Source organism: Pavona decussata, unplaced genomic scaffold (genome assembly GCF_977016875.1).
Source record: "Pavona decussata unplaced genomic scaffold, jaPavDecu1.1 SCAFFOLD_156, whole genome shotgun sequence".
Lineage (NCBI taxonomy): Eukaryota > Metazoa > Cnidaria > Anthozoa > Scleractinia > Agariciidae > Pavona > Pavona decussata.
The window spans coordinates 3,968,417-3,995,797 of record NW_028145568.1 but is presented as its reverse complement, the minus strand read 5'-3'; the positions used below and the strand labels follow the sequence as shown (position 1 = coordinate 3,995,797).

Sequence of the window (27,381 nt, the reverse complement as noted above, 5' to 3'; positions counted from 1 at the left end):
TACAAACAGATAAAATGTTAATTTATGCAACTTTTGAAGTAGCTAGATGGAGGCTAGGCGATATGCCGGACTTTAATGTTTTCCACATCAGTTTTCTAGATGACACTCTCCCTGACTGGGAAAAAGAGATAGAATTGTTAGATACGGAACTTATCTTCTGTGCAGAAGCCCAGGTCAGATGTGAATTTGATTCAGATTGAATTTTTTGCAGAAAGTGAGAATTCTAAATAACGCAAGCTGCAAACTTTAACCTTTAACTTTGTAAACAATGAAATTTTTTTGACTGTTGTAAGTAGCCAACCAGAATTTGGCCGTCAATTTGAAGAAAATCCATGTTAAAAGCTGTTTACTGTGTCTTTTCCCCTCAGTTTAACCCGGCAATTAACCATTTTGGGTTTTTGTTATTGTAAAAAACAAATTGACTTCGTTTTTTCATGAGTCTGTCCTCTTATTGATGATAAATTGCATCATAACATTGTCAAAGTGGCTGTGCACCGGTATCACAGAGGTCATGGGTTCGAATTCTGCTCAAGCCTAAAGTTTATGCAACTGCTTTAGTTGCATAAACAACTGAGATGGGTTTTCTTATATTTAATCTGTTGCCCGCAGTTCAAATAAATGTTTCATATGTTCATATTCAAAACAAAAAGAATTAATAATAGTTTATGCCAATCAAGTATCAAGCCTCTTTCTTTCAGTTGCTACTATCAAGACTACTACTTCTCCTACTGCCATGCCAGGTATGTGTTGAGCTCGTACAACAACAACAACAACAAAACAACAACAAAAATAAATGTTAATTTCTTATACCAAAGAAATATAAATCCTTACAGAAAATGAGCCTCAATCTGATTTTAATCTGGTCAATTCCGTAGTAATCCTGTTGAAGGTACCCTTGAACTCTCAACCTGCACTGGTTGGTTTTCCATGTTCGAGTTAAATACACCACTGGACTTTAAGGCTAAAGATTTCTCACTGAAGTCATTGATGAAAATTCCCGTTTACTGTATTTAACCCTATCTAGACCGGGCTTGCTTTTGTCTACCGGGGCCGACCCCACCCCCGTCCCCCGAAAAATAAAACTTCGCAAGTATAAAAGCTATGACAATGAGACTTGGAAGAGAAAGAGTACGTCCAAATATGCTTCCTTTGAGGCCAGAAACGGAAAGTGATGACGTTGGGACAGTTAAAGAACCAATGAAAATCAAGTGGCAAATGCCACTAGCCAATGAAATTTCACTACATGGCACATGATAACCAATCAAAATCAATGACAAAATTGCGACCAGGTAATACACCTTATTCCAAAATGGCGACTGCCTCAGACCATCTGGGTCGAGTAGCACGAAAGCGAGGCATGGAGGGCCACGATTCAATGTTTACATGTGGTAGTATAGTGTAATATTTCCTCCCTAGGTATTATTATTCATAAGGTGTAGATAAGGTATGGGGAATCGCTCTGGCCTGGGACTAGCCCAGACCAGACGAAGGTAAATGTGGCAAGGCAAGGTTCAACCCAACTGACTCGAAGGGAGGGAAGGGTGGGCAGCTAAACATGATTTCAGCTCGCGGCCTCAAGTTGAGTGACAGAGTGTGACACAATGCAATCTATTATATAGCATATTCAAATAATCCCAAGGGAGTTAATTACCAATGCAAACTAAGTTTGCATAGTTACGGCCACTTGAGGCAAACCCCACTGGGAGCTACGTACAAGAGGCAATTAGAACTAAACAAATATCACCGAACCAGAACCTTACAAGCAAATTCATAAACACCTCTCACGGCTTTCAGCATTTCAACAAACAAATTCAAAACAATCCAAGACACCGCGTTTCGGTAAATCACAGTATAACACAAGAAAAAAGGAGTCTCGACGCAAAGACTTGTCAGAGCAATTCTCAATAAAAGGTATAAAAAATTATTTTTAATTTTTTCAATAACGCGCCAGGCAGCAATACACATCACAGGTAAGTTTAACACGTGGAAAAAATCTCGCCACTACGACAAAACCACATGCAAAAATATTCGCAATCATAGACAATATCAGCCTTTGCTTATTTAAAAACCAATTACCACGCCGCCACAAACGATACCACACAGGCAAGGCTAGTGAACACGTGAAAATACTCCAGCCACTTCAGGCAAAACCACACAGGCAAAAAATCTCACAATTCCCTACGCTGCCACAGGCAACACCACACAGGCAAATAAAAAACCACACAGGAAAATACTGCCGCCACTTCAGGCAAAAAACCACACAGGCAATTCACGCAATTTCCAACGCCGCCTCAGGCAACACCACACAGGCAAATCTTACCCCACAGGTAATACTGCAACCACTTCAGGCAAAACCACACAGGCAATTTAAGTAATTTCCAACGCCGCCCCAGGGGATGATACGGCACATAAGCAAATTTTACCCCACAGGTAAGACTAGCCGACTAGAAATTATCCCGCCAGACAGTCAAACAAATTTTCGATACCTTACTGTTCATGCAAAAATGAACAAGCACAACTTGGGACTTACTTACTTTGTTTTTTTTTTTTTTTAGATTTATTTTCTCTGGTTGTTTCTTTAATTATTTTATTTTCTCTTTAGTTGATCAGACCAAATAATTATTTTCATGTGACGAGCATGCAATGATTAGATTCCCTCTTTTAGGCTCTGAACAATTATATCTATTTATATGAGTTTACTTTCTGATTTTTTTTCTCTCAATGGCTATGAGTTTGTGTATAGCATTTATTATTTATTTAATAGTGGCCTGGAAAAATCAAAGAATAATCACGATTTTTTCTTCCATTTGACAAAATTAATTGTTCTCTAGGAGCATTTTAGAAACGTGAAAAGGTGCTTTGTTTCAATCTAACAATTTCAGTCTAGTTTTCACGAGAAAACTTCAACATCCCTCATATTGGCTTTAAAGTGGATGGTCACGACTTCCATGTTGTCGTATGACATATCCAAGGAGTCCTTGATGTTAAACAAAGAGTTGCTTATTTAGAGTTGGTTCTTCATCTTTGTTTCTCATGTTAAGAAGACTGCACTGTGTGGAAGTTTCAGGTTTTGTGCATGAGTACTGTTTCTATGCACCATGCATTTCCAAGTTTAACAGCTGTGTTTAGAGGCATCAACAAGTTCTGATTTGTCATTTAATAAATATGTGGAAACATTTTCATATTTGTAACTGTTTCCTTTGCCTGGTTTTTAGACTCGTATGCATAGTCTCAATTTAAGTATTTTGGAGAAAAATAGATAAATGGATTACTTTATTTAAGTCTTAACGGTCTTCAATTCATATTAGTAATCGTGAACACTAGAGATCGAATTGGAATTTGGAAATGTTGGAAATCTTCTAAAACGTTAACTGTGACCTAGAGAAAAACATTAGAGGAGTCTTGTCACCTAGAATTTCGGTACTGTTTGAATAAAAACAATTATGTAACTGCCACCATGTAATTGATTGAATAAACCATTGATTTGTTTTCTGTTTTCAGTCGGTAGCAACTTTGGTATCATTGAACCGTTTCCAGAACTCATCTTTCCCGTTGAGTTCACTTCAGCCAAGGTTACCTGCGTAGCTTTTGACTCATCTGGAGTGAAAAAGCCTGAAAGAATAGAGTTTTTGAGAAAAAACAAATTTGCTGTCTACACAAACATAACAGCTAACAACAACATCTACTTTACAAGTCGAATAGAGGAGGTAAATCATCACGGTAAGTAGTTAAGTTGTATTTGATTAACATCTTCATTTTATGGCTAAGTGTTCTGTGGTCGTTGTGTTACCAGAGTGAGGAATTTGTTTCTGAATTTTCTGAGGGATGTTCACGTTTTGGCAGACTTTCTAAGACTGTACGTCTTGAAAAGTTAAAGAAGCGTTATAAATCGTCAGTTTGAGTGAGTGAGATGCTGAGTGACAGATCGCGGGTCGTAGCAAAGTATTCTACGATTTTGTCTGTGTTTTCTATTGGGAATAAGAAGAAATACTCGTTCATTTTGCGTTTGTTCAATGATGTAGCGGTAACTTAAGTAAAAAAGTATTTTACAAAATTGCCTTTTTTTATTTCAGAGTAAAAACAGTGTTCATTTGTTACATAAATGTTTCAGATGTTTTTAAGTACCTTTTTTGCTGTTACGATGTACATTCTTTCGCGGCTGACCATGACAGTGGGCCATATTACCCTTACTATCATTTGCACTTAAATATGGCAAGCATTTACATCTTCAGGTGGCAAGAACTTATCAAAGCTTTTCGTCACCATGCACATTCGAAATGTAACAGCTGATGATGATAGTCAGAGAGGTCCACTGGGAAGGCACGAATGTCACGCCTATGCAGTTGGTGACCCTGCAGGGAAGAAGCACGGCTTTACAGTCACTGTCATTGGACGTAAGTTACTATCTTTTACCAGCATCTCGACATCTTGTCACTATATGTATGCAATACTTGATCAATAATGTTCCAACTAATCCTTGAATGTTAAACATCCCAAGACCAGTTGGTACGCCATTGTTTCCTGACGTTCTTACTACTATTTTTTTTGTACACGTAACCTTCAATATATTTAGATGGCCTTAAATAAGTGCCAGGGGTCCGTTTTTGTAAACTTCTGGTAACTTATCCGGCGCGATTTAAAAAAGAATTGTACTTTTTCCTTTCCTTTTCCTTTTTATTTCTTCTTTAGAAAAAATTCTATATTTTTGTTGGAGCATTTGTAAAGACCCACTTATTGTTGTTGTTGCTGTTCTTTTTTGTGGTACGTTTTGCCTCCGTAAATCAGGGTGACTGTAGTCAGGCAACTCGTGGGTAAGACACTTAAAGGGAATTTCTAAATTTGTCCTTTTTTCCAAATAAAATGAACTTCATATAACAATGGATTAAGCAAGACTTAAGGCTGGTTTCCATATGATCGCGGATCGCAGATCGCAGATCGCAGATCGCAATAAGTCCTGCGATCGTCTGCGATCATATGGAAACCAGCCTATAGATAGAACATGGTTCTATCTTCTGCGATCGTCTGCGATCGTGATCGCAGGATCGCAGACGATCGCAGAAGTAGTTTCCATATGATCGCAGACGATCGCAGACCTTATTGCGATCTCCGATCTGCGATCCGCGATCATATGGAAACCAGCCTTAACACAAAGCGTTAGTGCTGCCTGGAAAAAAATTCCTTTTCTAAAATGGGGGACGGTTTCTCAAGGTAATTTTGATAACGCTTTGTCAACAAATAATCAAATATATTTCCCACATCTACGCTGCATCTGTCTATTTCCCGTGATTGTGCGTGATTTCTTGTGATTTCTCGCGGACATGGTTAATTTTTTTTTCTCACTTTGTTCGTACGAAGGGAAATAATTTTCTGTGGGTCACCGAAATTTTCCTTCTCCAGAACGCTGAAGTATAAAACACACTACAACAATGCAAATGCAGCAGAGTGCAAACACTTGCCTGATATGTAAAATGCTAATTGTCAAGAGATATGCTTTATTGTTGTTGTTCTCATTCACATTTTACCCAGAGTATAGGACACGTGATTACAATTAAATTGCAAGAATGTTCCACATTAATAACGCTCACGGAAAGATAGGGTGCTTATCAGTCCTTAGAAAGACCGAATAATAATAATAATAATAATAATAATAATAATAATAATAATAATAATAATAATAATAATAATAAGCAACACTGACAAAGAGCTGTCCTTCCTTATTGAACGCTGTCAGAAATGGATTATCTGCCAGAACGTAAAAATAGTTCAAAAGTTCCATGAATACGTAAAAACTGTTTGAATGTTGTGGAAATTATTTAGTGTAACATAACTAGCCCAGAGCCGTGTCCGCAAGTTATGTAAACAATTCATGAAAACAAAAATGAAATCTTCTATAATAATAATGGATCAGTTCTAATTAATTAAGTAATGGTAAGACGCCTTTAGATCATCCGCTTTACAAGCACTAGGACATCTATTTCGCCCTCTTTCCACAATGCCGGTCGTTTGGCCAAACACTCTTGGTGCTCCTTTGCCTAAGATTTCTAGCTCGGTTTTTGTAGCCCAACAGCGAGGAGGAGGCTTTTTCAAAGAGCAATGTGTTGCATTTCTGACCCATTGTTCCAATCGTTTATGTGCTGTGTTAATTTATCAATGAAATTTTTTCCTGTTTTCCCGTGAGGAACATTTTGTGATATCGTTACAAGCATTGTCAATGGTTGACGTGTTGACTATTATTGTTCTTCCATCACTATGTCGGCCCCAAATAAATGAAGATAGCATGTCAATGGCTTTGAATTCCGGGCAACTCCCTAGCATGCTGTCCGACCCATTTTCAAAGGTTGAGTGATCACGCTCCTCTGTCGGCCCCTCTGTGATGATGATAATAATAACAATAATAATAATAATAGTAATAATAATAATAATAATAATAATAATAATAATAATAATAATAATAATAATAATAATAATAATAACAATAATAATAATAATAATAATAATAATAATTTTTTAAAAGTTATTAATAATAATCTCAAGCAAATTGTTATTTACAAGTTAAAAATAGTAAAAAGAGCTATTAAAACCTATTTACAATTCTTGTCGATTAAAAAAAGAGACTATTTTCAAGCACAATTCTTTTGGAAGAAAAAGGAAAAAATATCTCATCAAGTTACAATAGTATTCTTATTCGTAATAACAAATCATATGACCTATCATCGCTAAAAGTATATTTACAATTAAATTATGGTCCTAATGACGAAAAAAAAACATGTCGTATTAAAAGTATGAGCGGAAGATAATAATAATAATAATAATAATAATAATAATAATAATAATAATAATAATTGATATTCATCCCAAAGTTTCTATTATTTGTTTATTTCTGTGGACGAGCGACATGCAGAAAGCAAATCTTATTATTCACATGCATTGTTTTTAATTGTTTTTTTAGAAAACGAAATCCCCAAAGTGTTTGTCTCTAAGTTTGGCGTTCTAAACGGTGACGATGAAGTAATCATTTTTTGCAACGTGACCCAAACTAACGACGGGAAAGGCCCCCTTGCAGCGCTGGAGAGGATTTCATGGTTTAAAGATGACTTTCGTGTGCAAAGTGTCCGATGTCCTGTCCCGAACGTACCTGAAGATACACTCAGTCCTTTGCTTGTCAAAAATGGAGGAAATTACACCTGTGTTCTGGAGTTGCTGCTGCGTGGTGCCACAGCATACAAAGTTTCAGATTATACTGTGATAAAATGTGAGTTTGACATTGGCAAATGGTACACAGTAATAGTACTTAGTTGAGTATCTCATGGGGCGTCTAATATTTGCTAGCTTATACACATAGCCTTAAATACAGCATGAGTCGTTAAGACAAAAATAAAGCATATTTGAGGACCTCAAATACTGTCAATCAAGAAAGCAAGATGTCAAAATAGATCAGATTTTCTCATCACCTTGATACAGGTTTTAATGAAAGCTACCACCAAAGATTGAACTCAGACAGGGAGCTAAGCCATACTTTTTCAACTAGCATAATGAATATTAAATGGGTAACAGTAAACCATTAGACAAACTAACCAAACCTGAGGCTTAAACCTTTCGATCGACTAACAACCAATCGAGGAAAGTTATAACTAATACTCCTAGTCATTTTACGCAACATACACAACGTGGTCGTTTTCTGATATTGTTGCAACCCTTTCATTTCTTGGTTTATTTATGATTTGTTGTTTTTCTGTTTAGTGATTATTTTATTAATTTTGGGGGGCGGAGGACGGGGGAAGGGTAAGAACTTCAACGGTTTACCCTTACCATATAAGGCAAGGTAGAGTCCGTGTCCGAATGATCAGGAAGAGCAGCCGGTGCGTAAGTCCTGTACTGTAGCGTAAAATCACTAGAAACATCACTGCTCCTGCTACTGGCTTCTCCCTAGGTGGGCTTTAATTCTACGAGAGGTACCCAGAGCGCTATTTAGTTAGGTCTCGATCCCTAACTTTTCACTTGTACAGAATTTATATAAGTAGATAGAAAGACAATGTGGAGTGCCGATTCTTGTCTAAGGAAACAACATGATACGATGAAGAGACCGGCTTTAAACCACCGGTAGACAGCCGAACAAGTAAACCACTTCCCCTCCCCTCAGAGTTACTATGCTCTTAAACCAGGGTGTGTTTCCTGTTGCAGACACTCCACTGTGCCCGAAAGAGAGTTCGGAAGGGTTGTCATGGTCAATTACTTCTAGAGGAGTAACCGATTTAAAATCGTGTCCAAATGGAGCCAGCGGTAAGTCGTAATCGAACTTGTGATCAGGAATCTTTTTACTCCAGAGCTATGCACGTGGTATGGAATGCCAATCATATCGTATTTTAGACATACTAAAGCAATAACTATTTAACACCCTTTATTTTATAAAAAAAATAAAGTTAATGTGAAACGTAACAGAGAAGTAAGAATAATAAAATGAGAACATAAGAACATGACTAATAGGTTTAGTCACTAATGGACAAAATTGTAAATAGGGAGCGTAACTGAACAAGAAGAAGAAGAAGAACAACAACAACAACAACAAAAAACAGCAACAAAAACAACAACAACAACACAAACCATAAACATTAATAGCAATAGCCATAACAATACTAGTAGTAGTAGTAGTAGTAGTAGTAGTAGTAGAAGTGGTAGTAGTAGTAGTAGTAGTAGTAGATTCTGACTACACTCTCACGAGCCATTCAATGTGAAATAGTTTTTTGAGAAATGGTCAGTTAGTCATCCGACAACAACAATGTGTAGTAGTAGTAGTAGTTGTAGTAGCAGTAGCAGCAGCAGGAGCAGCAGCAGCAGTAGTAGTAGTAGTAGTAGTAGTAGTAGTAGTAGTACTAGTAGTAGAAGTAGTAGTAAAAGTGGCAATAGCAATAGTAACAGGTACACTAACTGCGCGCTGAATACCACATGCAAGCTAACTGTAGACATCAAGTTTCCACTTTTGTGTATCACAAAAAAGTATTTTATCTAAGTGAGCAGTAATAAATCAGCACTTCTTAAAAAGCTCTAAAAAAAAACTTCCCTAACAAGGAAATCTTCTCAGAGAAGACACAGAGTTCTAAATTGAAACATTTTCGTGCTCCTGCAAAGTTTTTAGAGTACTTGCAGCATTGATAACGTGTGGACACCTGAGGTGCCCCTAAAGCGATCCCATCTTTGAATACAAAACCACTTTCGGCCCATCAGTATAATACAGCATCTGTCTAGATTTTCTTTCGCTTTAGTTTACAATTGCTCTTTTATTTTCGTCACAGGAACCGCGTCACGACAATGTTCTGAGGATGGACTGTGGAAAAAGGCAAACTTTACAGATTGTAGTTCACCTGAATTCAACAAGCTGAATGACGAAGTACGTAAAAACTCCAGAAACGTTCAAGCTTTGCATGCTAACGATTTCACAACAACACTTTTTTATAAAAACGTAAAGGATTCATGTTCAGCTCGCTATGAGTACGTTTTTGATCCATTCATTTATGTATATTAGTTGTGTCTTACCATGTTTTTCAAATAGGATGTGATTGTGATTGTTGCTGTTGTTTACTTGCACCAAAAGCTGATTACTCAGCTCCCAAAGTTCTTTTACCTCTAGTTTATTATTTATTTTTGTTTCCATTTTGTGACAGCTAAAAACAATGAAACTTCGAGTTGTACACCTAAAACTGGTTTTGAAGATGATGCTTTATGACGTGATATGACGTGGGAAGTGATCATGGCTCCACAGCGGCCAGCTTGGCTCCACCATCCTTCAATTCTCGATTTCTCAAACACCTCAGAAAGACAAAAGAAATCAAACTGATAAAGAAACTCTAAAAAGAATGATAGAAGTCACAGGGGTAAAATGATTTCTCGAGAAAACGCAAACTGTCAAAACAAAATTGTTGCTGCCATGACAACGCGTTAGGTCTAATGAGAAATGAAATATGATTCCAAAGTATTGGCAGAAAAAGTTTTGAAGTAATATATCAAAAACGAGAAGGCGTGTTTCATCAGATATCCAAACACCGAGAAGTAGGTTGAAAAACGAGGCGCAGCCGAGTTTTTTTAACGACTTCGAGGTGTTTAGATATCTGATGAAACACACTTTCGAGTGTTTGATATGGCTTCTCAAATGATCAATAATTCTTGGAGAAATTCAAGGCTACAGTTGGCAAAATGTTATGGTAATTAGGAACACATATCCAAACCACGGTCACAGTAGTGATTTTCTTTGTTTTCTCTTGATTTTCTCAAACTTATTAATAATTCAAAAGTCAAAGACAAAGGAAACCATGCATCGTGACGTGTTTGGATATCTGATAAAAAAAACTCCTCGTTTTTGCAACCTTAATTTCCCCTTCAAAATCAGTTTGTTTGAGAAGTTATGTCAAACACTCGTCACTGTGTTTCATTACAATATCAAAAACCTCAAAGTTCGACAAAAATTCTCCGCTTCGCATTGTATTTCCAACTCTCTTCTCAGTTTTTGATATGTGATGGAACACTGTCTAGTGTTTGATATATTACATAGCTAATGTTAATTTTCAACTTTAAATGCATTTCGCGTAAAGCACTTCAGCTCCATTCATTTGATAGAAACCAATAATCATTTGCTTGTTTTATGCTCGTAAAAAAGGCCAAATTGTTCAAATTGCCAGTTATGCGAAAAAATTCCTGTTTTCTGGGTGCCATGAGGAAGAAACAACCGTCCGATAACTCATGCTGTCCATTATCATTACCACTATCGCTACCGTTGCCACTTTCATAACCTACTCTCTGCACTTGCTAACGCTTGTCCTTATTTGTATTTACTTGTGTTTCTTTTAGATGGAAGCTATCATGAAAGGTAATCAGTCAGACCTCAAAGTCCATCGAGTGCTTTCACAACTGGTAAAAGCGTCCGCCTATCAGCAAACAAGCAACACGACTACAAGGCCACCGCAGATATACGGGAAAGACTTGGCCATGGCCGTAGACATACTTCGTAAAATAGCTGAATATAATGGTAACCACGGAACCGTGAGTTCGACAGAACATTTGAACAGTTTCGCACAAGTAGCCAGTAATTTATTGGAATCAACGAACAGCAAAACTTGGAAGGAACTTGAAAAAGTACGTGCCGTATTATCTGCTGGTATTGTAACTGGCAGTTGTAATTTTTCTACCCAGTTGTCATGGTTGCGTTGTCATGGAATTGTGACGAGGGAAATGTCATTTATTTATTTATTTATTTCATTTTTTACTGCAAAATACCCAGTTAATAATTTAATAATAATTTACCAATTTATATAGCGCGTATTTACATGTGCTGATCAATAGCGCTTTACAATCATATGGTTAAAAGAAAACGAAAATACATTACCGTGAGAATAAAATAAACTAAGTTACAAACTATGAAAATACTTCTTAAAAAAGATAGGTTTTAAGTCGAGATTTAAAACTGTTAAGTGATGTTGCTTGACGAAGCTCCAAAGGTAGCTCATTCCAGAGATTCGGAGCTGCTGCTGAGAATGATCTTGCTCCCAATGTCGTAAGAATCTTTCCCTTGGGATGGTCCAATAAGAGCTTACCAGATCATAACATTATATAATGAATTCGATTTTATACTAATAAGATCGCTAAGATAAGTTGGCGCTAGGCCATAAATACATTTGAAAGTCAAAAGTAAAATCTTATAGTCAATAAGCAAAGAAACTGGCAGCCAGTGCAGCTCATAAAGCGCCGGTGTAATTTACGTTAGATTAATGTAAAAAATGAAGAAACGATTTACATTAACACGAGACATGTAACCATGAACAACATTGCCAGTTTAAAGGGTGGTCAGAATAAAAAGAGAGGTCAAGAGAAAAAAAGAAAAAATATTTCAAATCGTATCTTGGCTGAAAGTAAAAAACATCCATTGTTATTAACGGTTGGAACGTCCATGTAGCATCCTCCAGGCACAGACCACGCTTGCAGGCAATTACAAGAGTAATTACAAGGGTAATGGCAAACCTCCAAGATCCAACATTAGTAAAGCACAAAAAGCAGTAGTCAAATCCCTTGTGCAGGTTGATACTATTGTTATTTTACCAGCAAATAAAGGTCACGCTAGGGTCGTTAAAACTTATCAACGAAGATTATAGTGGCAAAATGAATACGTTACTTATAATAAGGTGACACCAACACGTAGGCGAAATTATCAAAGCCCCACAAAAGCCTTTCAATTGACAACGTCATCCAAGCAGCTGAAAAAAAACCCAGTTTACCTGATAGATGTTTTCTAGATAAACGAGAATTACCCAAGCTGTGCCTTTTAACAACTTATTTCAGGAGAAGAATTTGTCCAAGGGGAACTGACTAGAACATTATTCCTTCGTTGCCAATCTTATGATTTCCAAATACCTAAACAGAATAGATGGCTTGGGAAGTTACTATTTTGGTTAATGGAAGTCAGCTTTCATATTAAGTCACGTCATCATGCTTACTTTGTTCAGATTTGGTGTTGGAATTTGTTCTAGTATATTCTTTACAGGGGTTTTAAAATCCCGTCACTTGCGTTTCCTCTAGGCTGGTCAAGGCAGAAGTCAAACGTTAGTGAAAGCAATGGATGATTATGGACTGGGCGTCGCTGCTACCTTTAATGGAACGACAAAACCTGCAGTTGTTGAAACAAAGAACCTTGTGATGGGGATTGACCGCGTTGGTCAAAACAGTCCGGTAAGAGCAAGCCTTTTTGATGAAACTCGGCCGAGACTAGCAAACTAATAAGATCCTCCATATCTTGCCGAAATCAGTAACTACAATAAGCAAAAAGGAACTCTGACCCTATCTTCGGAAAATGAAATACGTGTATTTAATTTTGCCTTGATTAGCAGTTAAGTCAAACTAATGTATATACTGCCTTGGAGTAGAAACTGGCTAGTTTCTACATAGAAAAAGGTTTAGCCCTATTGTTAAGTATTAGAAATCATGCTTTTGGTTACTTTTCAGATGTTCTGATGTGCTTTTGTAAATGCACGCTACACTGTTTTCGTCAATAAAATATATTATTTTGAATAAAATAAAATAAAAAGCGGCTCATTACCAGAGATGACAGTTCAACAGATAGCTAAGTTGCCATCTTTATCCAGAATCGCTTAAAAAAAATTTCCCCTAATTGTCAGTTCTCGTCTATTTATTTATTCGTTTATGATATTTATTCTTTTGTTCGTTGATTTCTTGACCTTTCAGATACGAGTTAAAGGCTTGGAAAACTCATTAAAGAAAAGCTCCATATATTTGCCTCCCCAAGCGTTCAGTTCAGCTCAAGAATCCCACGTCGTAACTCTAATTTATTTGACATTAAACGATGTTTTACTGATTCCAAATGAAAATGAGAAAGACGATGACCAGCCTCTCTCGGCAAATACTACTATAGCCTCGTCCACTGTCAGCCCCAAGCCCCCAGATGTCTTAAGCAAACCGGTCAAGGTCGTATTAGAAAACAAAAAGGTATTGCAATTAAGAACTGTAACATTTTTAATTTGAAGTTTGTGGATGGCGTGCTTTCTTACTTAACTGGGCACCTACAATTTGTAGAAATCCGAGTACAGCATGACGCCTTACAAAGTGATGAATTTTGATCTTTGGAAATAGACTTATAAATTTTTCAGAAAGAAGACGAAAAAAATAGCGTTACATGTGAAATACTTTACCACGGTGCTGAACGACTTGCGTTTTGGTAAATGCTAAACCTTTTTCTCCCGTTTTATGTAACTTATGTGAAGAAAAAACATGTACTTTATTGCCCTATTATTATGATGCAGTATAAAACTAACAATGCATTTATGAAAACTACTTCATTCATTAGGGCGGCCAGCGTAACCTATAAGCTGATCAGGCGCGTAGCTGAGGTTTCAATAGGGGTGTTCGTTGAGCCCCAAATCTTGCTGAGCGCCGGAGGTACTCTTACTAGGAGGCTCCCGCGGGAACATGCTCCCCCGGAAATTTTTTGAAAATCTAGGTTCCCAGAAATCTCATTTCCTGCATTTTGAGACTCATTTTAGGTAAATCACAACTTTATTTTACAGCAGCTTTTTAAGCTATATATCATTTCGACGGCATAATTGTTTTAACTTAAACAAGAAAGTTCAATGTACATTCCGCCCCCTGTCAAGTTCTGATTGCTATTCGATCTGCTGATAGTCATACACCAAGCTGGAAAACTGCATCATTCTCGGGTGTAAGCCTTCGAACAAATTGACTATCTCGTCAAGATTGACAGGCATATCATTTTTGATATGCCTGTCATCAATATGCATTAGAGCTAGGGCGGACAGCCTACTCTCTCTCATGGTACACCCCATGTAGTTGTTCAACCTCCTCATCGTGCTTATGGAACGTTCACATTCACGATTGGTGACTGGAAGGGTGACAGCAATTTTCAGGAGCATGTACAGGTTGGGGAAGTCGTCGGGATCACATACTTTTAGTTACGAAGTACACGAATGAGCAACAATTCGTCCGTCCCGAACCATAATTTCAACAAGGCTTGAACTATTAAGTTTGAAGTGAATCTCCTTTCAGAACAATGCCGCATTCAGAGAACAAAACGTATCGCAAAGCATGCTTTTCTATGCCTTTTTCGGGCGGATGCAGTTTTACCGTAAAAATGAAACGTCATTAAAATTTTGAATCTCCAAGGGTTCTTGAAAATTTTTATTTTTACGGAGGATAAGACACAAGGGCTAAAGAACGGGTTTATATCTCTATTTTTCTTTAGCTGATGTATTTCGACCACAGAAACTTTATTTAAAAGTTTTTCTTCCGCCATTATTGACCTTTAAAGGGGGTTCGTTCGAACCCCTCGAGCCCCCCTCCTACGCGCCTGCTGATGAGCAAAACTACCTAATCCACACAGTGTATAAAATACACAAGAAAAGGCTATATTGACTAAACTGAGTAAACGTTGAATAAAATACATGGAATTAAAAGAAACTTTAAAATAAAAAAATAACTATAATTATTTATTTATCTATTTATTTAGTTGTTTGTTTTAAATGTTACCTTAAGAGCAGTGTATCATTTGGAGCTCCGCCCCAAGGAAAATGTGTGTTCTGGCGGCCAGGGGAGTCCGCGATGTGGAAAACCAGTGGCTGTAGGTTTGTTGCTGGTGAATCCAACGTGGATGTGACAACATGTGAATGTGATCACCTGACTGTCTTTGCGGCACTCATGGATCCATATGGCCTATCTGTAAGTCCGCTAGATTGTACAGATCCGATGAACTTTGCTTTTGGATGCTACAATCCGGGACAAAACCTTACAAAAACTCTTTGCGCACCTACAAATTTTCACCCGTACATCCATACGTGAACAACTCTGCCCCCTTCTCCCCCTCCCCCTTTACCAGTGGTCTTTCGAGGCTGAAAGAAAGGCTGGTCTTACCTTTAAAGCAACATTGACTAAGTAGAGGAGGAAGTGTAGGTTTACCACTGTCTTGTCGGGGTTTTTTTTCTTCAAGGAAAATGGAAATCCATGCACACAATTTACCTTTTTCTCAGCTGGTTTTGCCTCAAGATTGTTGTAATCTGGCGCAACAACTACGGTTTTTAAAAAGAAGCAAATAAACAAACAAACAGAACAATTAGGAAGAAAACATAAATAAAGTTAACAAAGAAACAGAACAAGAGCTAGGTAGCAACAATGACCTGAAAAATTCATGTTAAAAAAAAATAATAAATAAAAAGGCAGCGGTTATAACACTCTTATGTATACAGCTACTTCGATTAACGATGTTGGATTTCCGATGGAACTTATACGCGACAAGACAGTATGGGTATCTGTAACTGAGTTTGTAATCTGGGTGTAATTTCACGGTGTCCAGTGCCACTGGATGGGTGAAAATGTCATAACTATTTGCCTCTTTTGTTATTTATTTTATGGTTGAGCCATAGCTAAATTTTTTTTTGTTTTTTTGTTTTTTTGTTTTTTTATAAAGTACCTATGTCACCTTGTGGTCCTATTTCGTAGGCCTATTCGGCAACATTAATTGGAATAGCTCTATGTGCTACGATCGGAGATTTGCCAACGACATTGAAAGACAAGATTTACAAGGATATATATGTCGACAATTTCCGGCAATTTATAAAGTTCCGTTGTGACCGATCATTGTTGACTCTGACCCAAAGAATGGAGAAACTGTTATCTTTCTTAAATTTTCATGTATTTTGCACTTTTCAAATAAATAAAGCAGTAAGCAACAGGAGTTAATTTACGTCAAGCTGAATTCTAGCTAACCGTTGATGTTTTTTCTTCTCTCAAGGGAGGAAAATCTCATAAGAAAGCCTTGGAAATCATCTCAACAGTTGGCTGTTCCATTTCACTGCTTGCTATTATGATAACCATGGCTGTAACTGTGTTTTTCTGGAGAGCTTTAAAGGGTCCAAGAGCTAAAGTGCTGCTTAACTTGTGCACTGCCATCGCATTTGTTTGTGCACTTGTTATATTCGAAGGATCAGCAAGAGATAAGGTGTGTTAGATTATTCATGCAGTATCACTTTTACAGCATATCTTTCGACATCCTTAGGAAAAAATGACAGACCGTTCAAACTGTCAAGCTGGAAAATTTCTTGTTATTGGCAAAAGAAAACGACAGATAAACTAAAACTGCTAAACACAGATAGTTAACCTTACTGTTAACCTTGGAATGCTCCCGATCTAGGCGACTGAAATTCGAAAGATTTGACAACTTTTCGACTGGCTCTCGTCCGCGACTTCTGGTAGTATGAACAAATAAACTATGATCCTAGATCACATTAAGGCACAATTTGAGTTCAGATTTTAAAAAGCTGAAGGCCGTCAGCTTCCATGTCTCTAGGTAGGTTGATTAATTCCATAGTTTAATTATCCTAATAAAAAAAAAGAATGTTTATAACAGCTCGGTCTGGCAGGTTTGGCATAAATTACGCATTGAAAATGGTTGTAAACCGTGCAGCACCCTCGTTGTGCCGATTAGGATGTATTCAAAGCCGTACAAAATAACTTTTGTTTATTTTTTGGGATTCTCAGGTGGCTTGCCCAATTGTAGCAGCCTTACTACATTACTTTTTATTGGCCTTGTTTTCGTGGATGCTATGTGAGGGTGTGCTGCATTACATCTTAATAGTGAAAGTGTTGGGAGGCGGTGCCCAGGACAAAGTCAAATACTTCTACATGTTCGGATGGGGTAAGCGCACTTAATACTGTGCTTTCAATTTTTAATCTAAATAGCTCTAACTGACAATGGAATCTTGTTTAACCCTATCCAGACCGATGGGGGAAGGGAGCGATTCTGTCCGCGACTTTGAATCTGAATAACTTTTTTTAATGTTAATCAAACGTCCTGAAACTTCAGGACTTTAACGGAAATGTATCGGGGGACAATTTGTTGTCATCGGTATAAGTTCATTGACTTTGATGTTGCCATGATAACCAATTTTTGACTGGCGGGTTTTTTTTTTTTTTTTTTTTTCAGAAAAATGGAAATTCCTTTTTTGAAATGAAGAAAAATTTTAAAATTTTCTTTCCGTAACGTTTATGTCTTTAGCCAAAATTTATGTTTCTTTCTTGGTTCTGATTACTTTTCGTTCAATTTCGGCGGTTTAAAGTTTTGGGGAAATCCAGCAATCCAAGATGGCGGATCCAAGATGGCCGTCTAGATAGGGTTAAGAAATGCCAAAAACTGCTATATAAAAGGTAGGCAAAGGAAAAGTAGGCAAAAGAAATCGTTCCCAAGAAAAATGTATTGTTTTAGTTGAAAGCCTTTTCGTAAAGTAGTAATATTTTATAAACAAGATTGTTCTTGCAACTTTAGACCTATTAAATCTATAATTTTGTGTGCGGAACTGTCAGTTTCGAGATAGTGTTCGTTTACTTCCCCTTCTCATCAAGACGTGTATTGTCTTGTTAATTTTAATGTATTATTACTTCGTCCGACTAGTCAAAAGTCAGGATGACAAGGCAACGGTGTTCAATAGCGGAAAAAGAGAATGCTTGGTTCTATTAATAGAGTTGATAACTAAAGGTAATTAATGGCCACAGTAAAGAGATTCGAGTGCTGACGTTTCGAATGTTAGCCATTCGTCAGAGCCAATAAATGATTTCTGGCGTGTATTCTATGCGTGGGAGCATGGTAACGTGGAAAAGGAAAAATAAATTAGTCCAATGAAAAACGTTCTTTGATTACATAGGCATTAAGAGTGTTGATAGTTTTTTTTTTTTTTTCTAAAAATTTGCTGCTTTCTGTGTTAGCATGATGAGGAGAAATGTCCCAGACTGCCATTGCTATAATTGTGTTGCAGGTTTCCCAGCCATAGTAGTTGCCATCTCACTGGCTGTTACTCAAACAAACGGTTACGGTAACAAAGAAGCTTGTTGGCTGGATGTAAAGAGTGGACTCATTTGGGGATTTATTGGGCCAGCACTACTTATTATTTTGGTTAGTAAATTGAAAATCTCTTTCCCTCTAGAAACTTCGCGGCTTCTACCGTTTTGTCAGAATATTTTTTTTCCATCCTAAATCAACTGGGACATAAAACCAATGCCCACTCAATTAGACTAGCCAGATTTATAAGATAACGTTGATATACCCGTTATAATTCAGAAACTCTCAAATTATAGTAAAAATAGTGGAAATACACGCCACGGTGAACATGATTTTTTCACTAGTTAAAGTAATTAAATAATCGATTACAAGAAAGGAAGTTTGATTTGTTAATATGCAAAAGTGTTAATAACTAAAGAGATATTTCGAAGAGGAATGACAACCCTGATTAAAATTGTCTTCTGGTTGTTCTTGCATAGCGAAATAAGCAAGATCTAGCAATATTCCTTAGCTGTTTTTAATAAAACAATTGACACATTCGCGCTTGTTGGATATGAGATGATTATAGCAAACTCGGGTCTACGCGCCTCGATGGCTGTCTAACATCTCATCATATTATCACCTCTTATCCAAAGCGCGCTCGTGGAATCTGATTTAATATCATTCATAGAAATTAATAAATTGAGTCTTAAGAGTAAAAATAGAACTTGAGTTGACAATTTCATCGTCAAGCGAATTATAGAACTTGGGTCCGTAGTAAAAGGCAGATAATTTCTTTGCTGGTAACTGTGCCGTCTCTTTGCTCTAGATAAATATCGAGGTATTTGTTCTGGTGATTTTTAAAATGATGGGAACAGTATCTATGCAGAACAAGGCACAGACTGCAAAAGTGAGAGCTGGAGTCAAGGCCTCCGCGGTCATCCTTCCTTTGCTTGGTATCACATGGCTGTTCGGTCTCCTGAGCTTCAGTTCAGAAACCATCGTCTTCAAGTACATATTCGCCATCTGTAATTCTCTTCAGGGGTTGATGATCTTCATATTTCACTGCGCTTTAAACAGACAGGTGAGGTAATTGCAATATGTATAAAATTTTCTAATCGACTAGAAACACAAAAATTGCTTATTAGCCTAACTGCAAGTGACCACTTTTCGTAAAAACTCACTACTTCTTTCAAGTAAGCACCTGTCACAAGCGACATCTTCTCCTGTTGTCTCGTAAACGTACATCTCTCTTAGGTAATAGTTGTTCATTATTAACAACCACGGTTTTCGGTGTACCGATGGTTTTAATTTTTTTTTTGGTTCAAAATACTGTTGTTATGTCGTAATTAAGTGTCGTCCATTTAACAACATGGATGACGAATGGCCATTGTACAAACTGCTGTTTTAGGTTAAAATTTCTAAACCCTATCGAGACCGGGATCTTTTCCTGACCGCAGGATCACCCTCAAACCCCTCCTCCATAACTTCGCAACTATAGATGCTATGACAATGAGGCTGGCAGGACAGATAGTACTTCCAAGGATGTTTCCTTTCTGAATTGTGCGGTCATATGACGTCATAATGACGTCATATTTGTCAAATGGTGGGGAAAAACTGCCTATCAAAAGTTGATTGTCATGGTAACATCAAAGTCAATGAACACTAATCGACCACATCAAACATTTGACAGATAAATTTATAAAAAGTTTTCGAAGCTTCATGTCTTCATATTAAAAATGTTTTACAGGTTCAAAGTCGCCACGGGAAGAATCCCTTCACACCCCCCCCCCCCCCCCCGCCCCCCTCCGGTCTAGATAGGGCTAAAATGTGTAATCTGTCAACACAGATAAAAAGTTACCACCCATAAAGCAAAAATTGGTTCTTGGAGTAACAGTAATACGTAAGACAGCTATTACTTCGTTACTTTCAAGTTTCACATCTTTTACACCTGTAAAAGTTCTCATTCAGTCAAACAATATGCTTCAAACAAAGAAATAATTCTGATTAAAAACAAAAGCTTGAAAATGATTACTCAAATCTCTGTTAACTGGTTTTCATCTTTTTTTTTTCAATTGGAAATTCCAACAACAATGTGCTTAGATAGTTAGCTTGAATTCAACAGATTAAAGACGCAATAAGACAACGACGAGAGAAACGCAGAAGAGGTTTTATAACGTATCCTGGCAACAGACCTGATGAGCTAAAAACTTTTCCGCTAAACCAAGGTAGGTTTGCGCTTTCGTACCAGAACCTAAGGCAATTGTGTAGGACGAAAACTGCCCTGAAGGTCCAGAGAGTGGCCCCGATTCTCAATGGTTACTTTCCTTGCTATTTAAAAAAAAAAGAGAAATAGAAGAATTATTATTACTGTAACGCTAGATCTAGTGCCACCCCTGTGCACACAACAGTTCTCCCGGAATTGTTTGTAGGTATTTTCAAATGCTCGATCAATAGTAGTAATAAATCTCGTATCCAGCCAGTCCTTTTTTTTTGTTTTTGTTTTTTTGTTTTGCACAAAGTTTTTATCGACATGAAAAGAAAAAAAAATTGACATAGATTAAGCTTAGCCTTGAGCATACGACCGTTGTGACAACGTTCATGGATTTGTTGCCAATCAGATTGAAAGAACTGTGAAGTTATTCTTACGCAGCTTGAGCCCCATAAGGCGTATTGTAATCCCGTGATCATACTGACCAAAATGACTAGAATTAGACAACTACTTTATACACTTGTCGCGTTTTCTTCACTATCAGGTGGATCAAAAAACTGGACACTACTTGAGGAGGCTTGGTGTTCGCAGGGGGTTGGGACTGAGAGAAGATTTTGAGATGCCGCCGTTATCGAAAGAACAACGCTATCTATTCACATTTATCTATGTTTAAATATACCAATGACGACGCTTCTTTTTCCCCAGCTGCAAAACGACGATCACACCAGGCTCAAACTGATCGTGAGCAGCTACAAGAGATAACAGAGATTGTCTTTGAAAATGCAAATCCAAGCATGAGCACATTCTCCAATCAAGAGGAGTTTGCTTGTGCTGCCGTCCACTGTCCACCTCCTCCAGGAATAGTTCATTGGTCGTTAAACTCATGACTTATTTCTAGAGGATACAGAAATACGTTAGTCACTAGTTCTCCGACATAGTCATTGAACTATTAAAGACTAAAAGTTGATAGCCTTGACACGCTTTAGTAGGGTTTTGATTTCAGCAGTAGCTTAGTGATGATGAATACTTTTAGTGGGTAATAAAAGTTAGACAGAGGCGACTAAAGAAGGAGGGCTCGCTTTGGTGCCAGAAACTCGCCGGAGAAAGCTGTACCGATTAGTCCATAATTTTGGAACAGCTCATTCGTTTATATATTACCTTACAATCTCATAGTCAAATTATTGAGGACTGAAGGTTTAAGATTTTAACCCTACCAGCTTGAATGATTGATGATATGAAAATAAGATGGTACACTGCGCCTTCTTTCGCAAGTTACACAGTTCTTGTTTTTAATTAACTTGAGTTCAATCAACATTGAGGAAAAAGAGCGTCCCCATCGGCGGGAATCTTTTACAACCTTTTTTGTTTCACAATTAAAAATTGTATTCCCATACTCGAGCCGGAAAATGGATGTTTGGAAGAAGTCGATCCTATGACCTTTCGATTGGTTGCTCTACCACTGCGCTGCCGTGGGAGCTTGGTCATTACCACTGATTAGAATACTTGATAGCTTGAGAGTTTCATTTATCCGACACTTGAGGGAGAAGAAATGTTGCTTCTCTTTTACACCAAATACGATTTCTTTCACCAACACCAGGGTTTCCAGTCACATCACTTAAGAGCGGCTGCCTGAGAATATCGAGAACTCGCGGTCAAAACTGAAATTTCGGTTTTCCTCATATTTTGTCAGAAGAATCCCTTTAGAGAACTATTTACGAAAATAACAAAAAAACTTTCCAAAGATTTTTCGTTTTCGAGAATTCCGGCATAATGTGAAATGCCGTGATCGCGGTGCAGCCGGCGTTAAATTTTGACGAGATTTGGTGCATTTTCAGATCGCTCGGGAAGGAAGACGGCTTAGCGTATTAAAACGAGCTTTTGAATTTAAGTTAGGCATCCTTCTGAGAATACGGTCTTATGAAAATATTGCTGGAGGATTCTTATTTACATGCAGTTTTCAAAGTCCGAAGATTCCTATTTTCAGCATTTTTGTTGACACTTGAAATTGTGGAAACTTTGCGGACAAATATCGTGTCCTGGTACATCGAAATTTGAAGCAAGTATTATACTTTAGGAAAGCTCTATACATGTAGTGCAATATATAAAAAATCCCTATAAAAAATAATTTCTTTCCTAGTAGGTGATCACCGATCGCAAACAAAAAAATGAAACGTTCAGGTGTTATGTCACGCTTTCCTCGGTACGCCAGCGTCAACAATGCGAAGGATACGAAACGAAATCAGTAAATATTTCATATCAAAATGTATCTGAAACCCCCAACAGGCGATAATGTTTCATTAAATTACTAATCGACTTGCGTAAAAACGCCTTTGGTTCTGAAAAGTTGCGCAAAAGTCGCAGTTTTTATAAATCCTAGGTTTGTCAAAGCTGCATCTCATCCTCACTGTCAATAAAATGTCGTGACAGGCACTTACATTAAGCTGGACAAGCGAAGACGAGAATTCTAAAAGCTGAAGAACAAGGTATCTGTGTTTTCAATTTGCAGGCCCTAGACTATATATCATAAACAGAACTGAGATATCAGAGCCGGTAGAGAAAATCATGCTTTCACTTTAGTGCAAGGCTGGCCATAATATTATCTTTAACGGCTACACTGCGGCTATAAGATATTTGAATGAGCACTTACCGTTCCAATGCCTGCAAAATAGGCATTTAATGAACCATCCCCATTAATGCGAGCAATAGTCCACCCTTCTCAGTCCGATCCGGATAGAACAGCACCAGAAAATAACCAAGGTTGTTTGCATATTATGGCCATCACTGTGTACATAGCTATTTTAAACTTGCTATTTATAAACAATGACGCAAAATGGTGATAAATAGCAATGTGCGTTCTTGGTTTGGAGTGGTTTGCTCGATACTAGAAACTGTATTTCTTCTTTCGCGATGTCATATTTTGCAGTTTCTATATATTTTCGGTTGCATTTATGGCTCCGTGCTCATTTTCGTCCTTGATAGACGACGAGTCCGGTTTGCGGTCAAAGTTCGTACTATTACAGCAACCTGCGTTTCTTTTGGTGAATGCCAGAAATATATCTCCAGTCATCCAGGTCCCAACGCCAGGAGGGTGTTTGCTGCCGACAAAACTGACAGTGAATTGTAATGAATCCTCGCGCGCGCATGTTAGTAAAGTTATCGATCATCTGATGTTGTTGATTGAACATATGAAGTTAAGTTTACTGACTTTACATTGATGGAATACAAACAGCGGTGATATTTCTGATCAACCTACGATGACCCAAGAACAACAGTCTTTACATTGATGGAATTTGATATTCTGAAAGGATGAGTCGAATAACAATCAGACCATCTGCCCGCGCCGTCGAGATGTCTACGATCTTCGTTGGCGGTAGCCTCCCACGCAGTCGTTTTAAGGGGACTCGTATTAACTCCTCCCCGAGTCCCCTCAAAACGACTGCGTGGGAGGCTACCGCCAACAAAGACCGTACACATCTAGTTAAGACGTCTAGTTTAGTCGGAAGGGGCCGAGAGGGAGAAATCTGCGTGACTAGCATTCCGCAAGCGTTGCTCGTCCTCGCGCTCGCGAAACTCATACATGCCTGAATAAGCCCTAAAATCATCATCATCATTATCATCATCATCATCATCATCATCATCATCATCACCATCACCATTATCGTCATCATCATCATCATCATCATCATCATCATTGGTGAATCGAATAAAGGCCTTAGAGGTGCGGCATATTCCTTTGCTTTTTTTGTGAGCATGAGAAACCTGCAGTTACTATTAAATGACATCTGTAGTGCGGAAGTACTTCGGATTATTGTTGAATACCTTTTTCGTGCAAGGGTATGTGTGTACTGAAGGAGATTCAAAATTCGTTCAAATTAAAGTAGCCACAGCGATAGAATGATTGCTGAGACCATAGCGGTTTTTGAATATTATTTTCTCTCTTTTTTTTAAAGTTTTATCAGTCACCTTTCCTTCTAAGACCAGAGTATTGTCTCCCTATACCACATGGTACCCTCCTCTTAGATAAAACAATTATAGTTTCCCCGCTTCCTCTTCTCCCCGCATTAACTACATTCATTGTCCTCTTTTTTAAATGCTGTTTAATTAGCTACGATAAAGGTCGTTTATTGACAGGCAAACAGACAAACAGACTACACGGGTTAGTTGAACTCCTCAGTGCGAAAAAGATGAAAATACCGCAACGTTTGTTTTGATGGAAGTTTCGTCTTCAGTGAGCAATACCACGTGTAGGTGATCTACCTTCTACTCGAAAATATGCCAAAGCGCCGGGCAAAATGGAATTTTATCTCATATCAGCGGTATCGAAGCGGCAGGCAAATACAACTCGGATACTACACTGTAGTTATAAAAACGTAAACATGTCATTAACCCTAGCTATCGACTGTGAAGTAGAAAATGTCGCTGTTTCGTTCAGATTCATTTAAGAACTGAGCAGATTGTCACCCTTCTGTTTAGTGAAAAACGTACTAGTTGCGTGAAGTACAATAATGAAATTTGTCGATCATTCTGGCCTTGCGTTTTATGCCACGGCAATCGGCCTTTACGAATTTTGCTGTAGCATTAGTTATCACTCACTCTAACTGTGAATAATTTTTTGTATAGGAATATTCAGCAACGAAATACTGTTCAGAGTATTACATTTTGTATTGTAGCGATAACTTTGTCATTCTCTCGGGAAAATATATCATACAAACTATAAAATGTATTTCAAATGTGTTAACTAGTACTTGCGTGACTGACCACTGGCTGACCATTTTGTTAACACTTGACTATAAATGTTATACCCAAACTAGATTTCTTACATGTTGCAGTAAAATAACAGATCGTACCTCAAGCATACCTGTTGTTGTAAGTTTCGATGTACCAGGGCAAGATTTTGCCTCGAAATATTTCCTCATTTTCAAGTGTTCACATGCGAGGAGTTCAACAGTCAGCATGTTGTTGATAGGCTGTGATCTAGAAAACATGCCTGCTTTGCACAGCTTCACAAACCCAAAAGTGATTTTAACGCCTGCTATTAGCTTTATTATTGAAACAAGTTCTTATTTAGTAAGATATATCATAAATACTTGGTTCTAGAAGTACTTCTAGATGCACCATGTGACAATGAAAAAAAATTGGTTGAGATCTGGACGAGCAGAAAGGTGACATGACACTTTGACCTTTTCAAATTTGGGGTTGCATCTCACTCCCTAGTTAGACTTATTTTATTTAAGGTATATAAAGCAATTCAAAACTTATTAGATCATTAGATTTAGTTTTGGAACAAGAATTATATAATTCTCCGGTAAAAATAACATACAAACAATAATTTATTGAAACATGTCATCTTGACCTTGCGTGACCACAGGAATTTTTTGAAAAAATATGTCAAAAATTCCCTATGTGTTTTATTCCGTCAAAGACTGGCTTTTAAATTACCCAAGCTGAATTTTTGATATGTTGCAGCACAAGAATAGAGCTTTGCTCTACTGTAACTTTCATTGTAAATTTCGATGTACCAGGAAAAGAATTTTGTCCGCAAAGTTTCCACAATTTCAAGTGTCAACAAAAATGCTGAAAATAGGATTCTTCGGACTTTGAAAACTGCATGTAAATAAGAATCCTCCAGCAATATTTTCGTAAGACCGTATTCTCAGAAGGATGCCTAACTTAACTTCAAAAGCTCGTTTTAATACGCTAAGCCGTCTTCCTTCCCGAGCGATTTGAAAATGCACCGAATCTCGTCAAAATTTAACGCCGGCTGCGCCGCGATCACGGCATTTCACATTATGCCGGAATTCTCGAAAACGAAAAATCTTTGGAAAGTTTTAATGTCATTTTCGTAAATAGTTCTCTAAAGGGATTCTTCTGACAAAATATGAGGAAATCTGAAATTTCAGTTTTGACCGCGAGTTCTCGATATTCTCAGTCAGCCGCTCTTAACCTTCAGTAATGCTCTTAAGAACAATTGCTTCTCATTAAAAAGTTGTTTTTGGTAACCAAAGGGGTCCCTCCCTACATTAGCTATCTTTGAAGGAAATGCATTCAGGCAAAAGTTTGTAACATTTTCTAGATCCACTTTAGACTTTAACATTGCTAATCAATATTAATGTTTGTCAAACCTTTTGTTTTGACTTTTGTTTAAGTGTAATGCTTTTATTGAGAGATCAAAATATCGATTTTGTTTGACAAATTAACGACATATTTACCGCATAGAGCTTTATTTGTTTATCTAGCTTCAACATTGCTCCAAACTACTGGCGCTCCCATGACTTTGAGTATCAAAAAGCACTCACCAAGAAACTTTGTGATTTTCCCTAAATTTCAAGTTTGCAAGTTTTAGGTTAAGGGTAGACTAACTAGAAACTTAGTAGCGAGCCAGTTCTGGCTCTTGTATGATTCATTTAAGGGACGAATTATTGTCAGATATTACTCCTGGGCGCCATGTTGTCTGTTTGAGAAGTTTTGTCTTCTGTCAAGAACAACAACAAGCTTTATTAACAAAGTTAAACCTAACTTTACAACATAAATAAAAAGAGGTAACATTTACTCAGAATAACTGAAAAGCTAATCGAGCTGAGTAAAACTAAATAATGTTTAAACAAACAAGGTAGGTTTGCACTAAAGCTTGAGCAAAGTAATTGATTAATCATTAAAAAAAAATTTTTTTCTGTAATGCGTTTATGTTTTCTAAACATGATGATTATGAGGTGTGAGCTGAAGCCCGATGGAGAAACTGTCAATACAGAAAGAAAATGCTGACATCTTCTGGCCCCAGGGCACAGAGTCGTAAAATACTACGTAAATTGTTGCGTCTGTTTATTTGGTCATGACCTTTTACCCTCTATAATGT

At 37.5% G+C, this 27,381-nt stretch overlaps 1 protein-coding gene across 1 annotated transcript; it reads left to right on the top strand.

Moving 5' to 3' along the window:
- The first annotated feature begins 701 nt into the window (after nucleotides 1–701).
- On the top strand, nucleotides 702–26,599 carry LOC146465402 (adhesion G protein-coupled receptor L1-like). Its single transcript, XM_085128785.1, has 17 exons — nucleotides 702–740; nucleotides 3,502–3,720; nucleotides 4,233–4,394; nucleotides 6,950–7,252; nucleotides 8,182–8,280; nucleotides 9,291–9,385; nucleotides 10,840–11,124; nucleotides 12,562–12,711; nucleotides 13,225–13,485; nucleotides 15,046–15,228; nucleotides 16,298–16,504; nucleotides 17,044–17,200; nucleotides 18,315–18,451; nucleotides 19,146–19,400; nucleotides 20,442–20,544; nucleotides 21,234–22,133; nucleotides 26,458–26,599. The coding sequence occupies exons 1-16, from the start codon at nucleotides 734–736 to the stop codon at nucleotides 21,413–21,415; spliced, it is 2,805 nt and encodes a 934-aa protein (XP_084984911.1). The 5' UTR covers nucleotides 702–733; the 3' UTR covers nucleotides 21,416–22,133; nucleotides 26,458–26,599.
- Nucleotides 26,600–27,381: the final 782 nt, after the last annotated feature.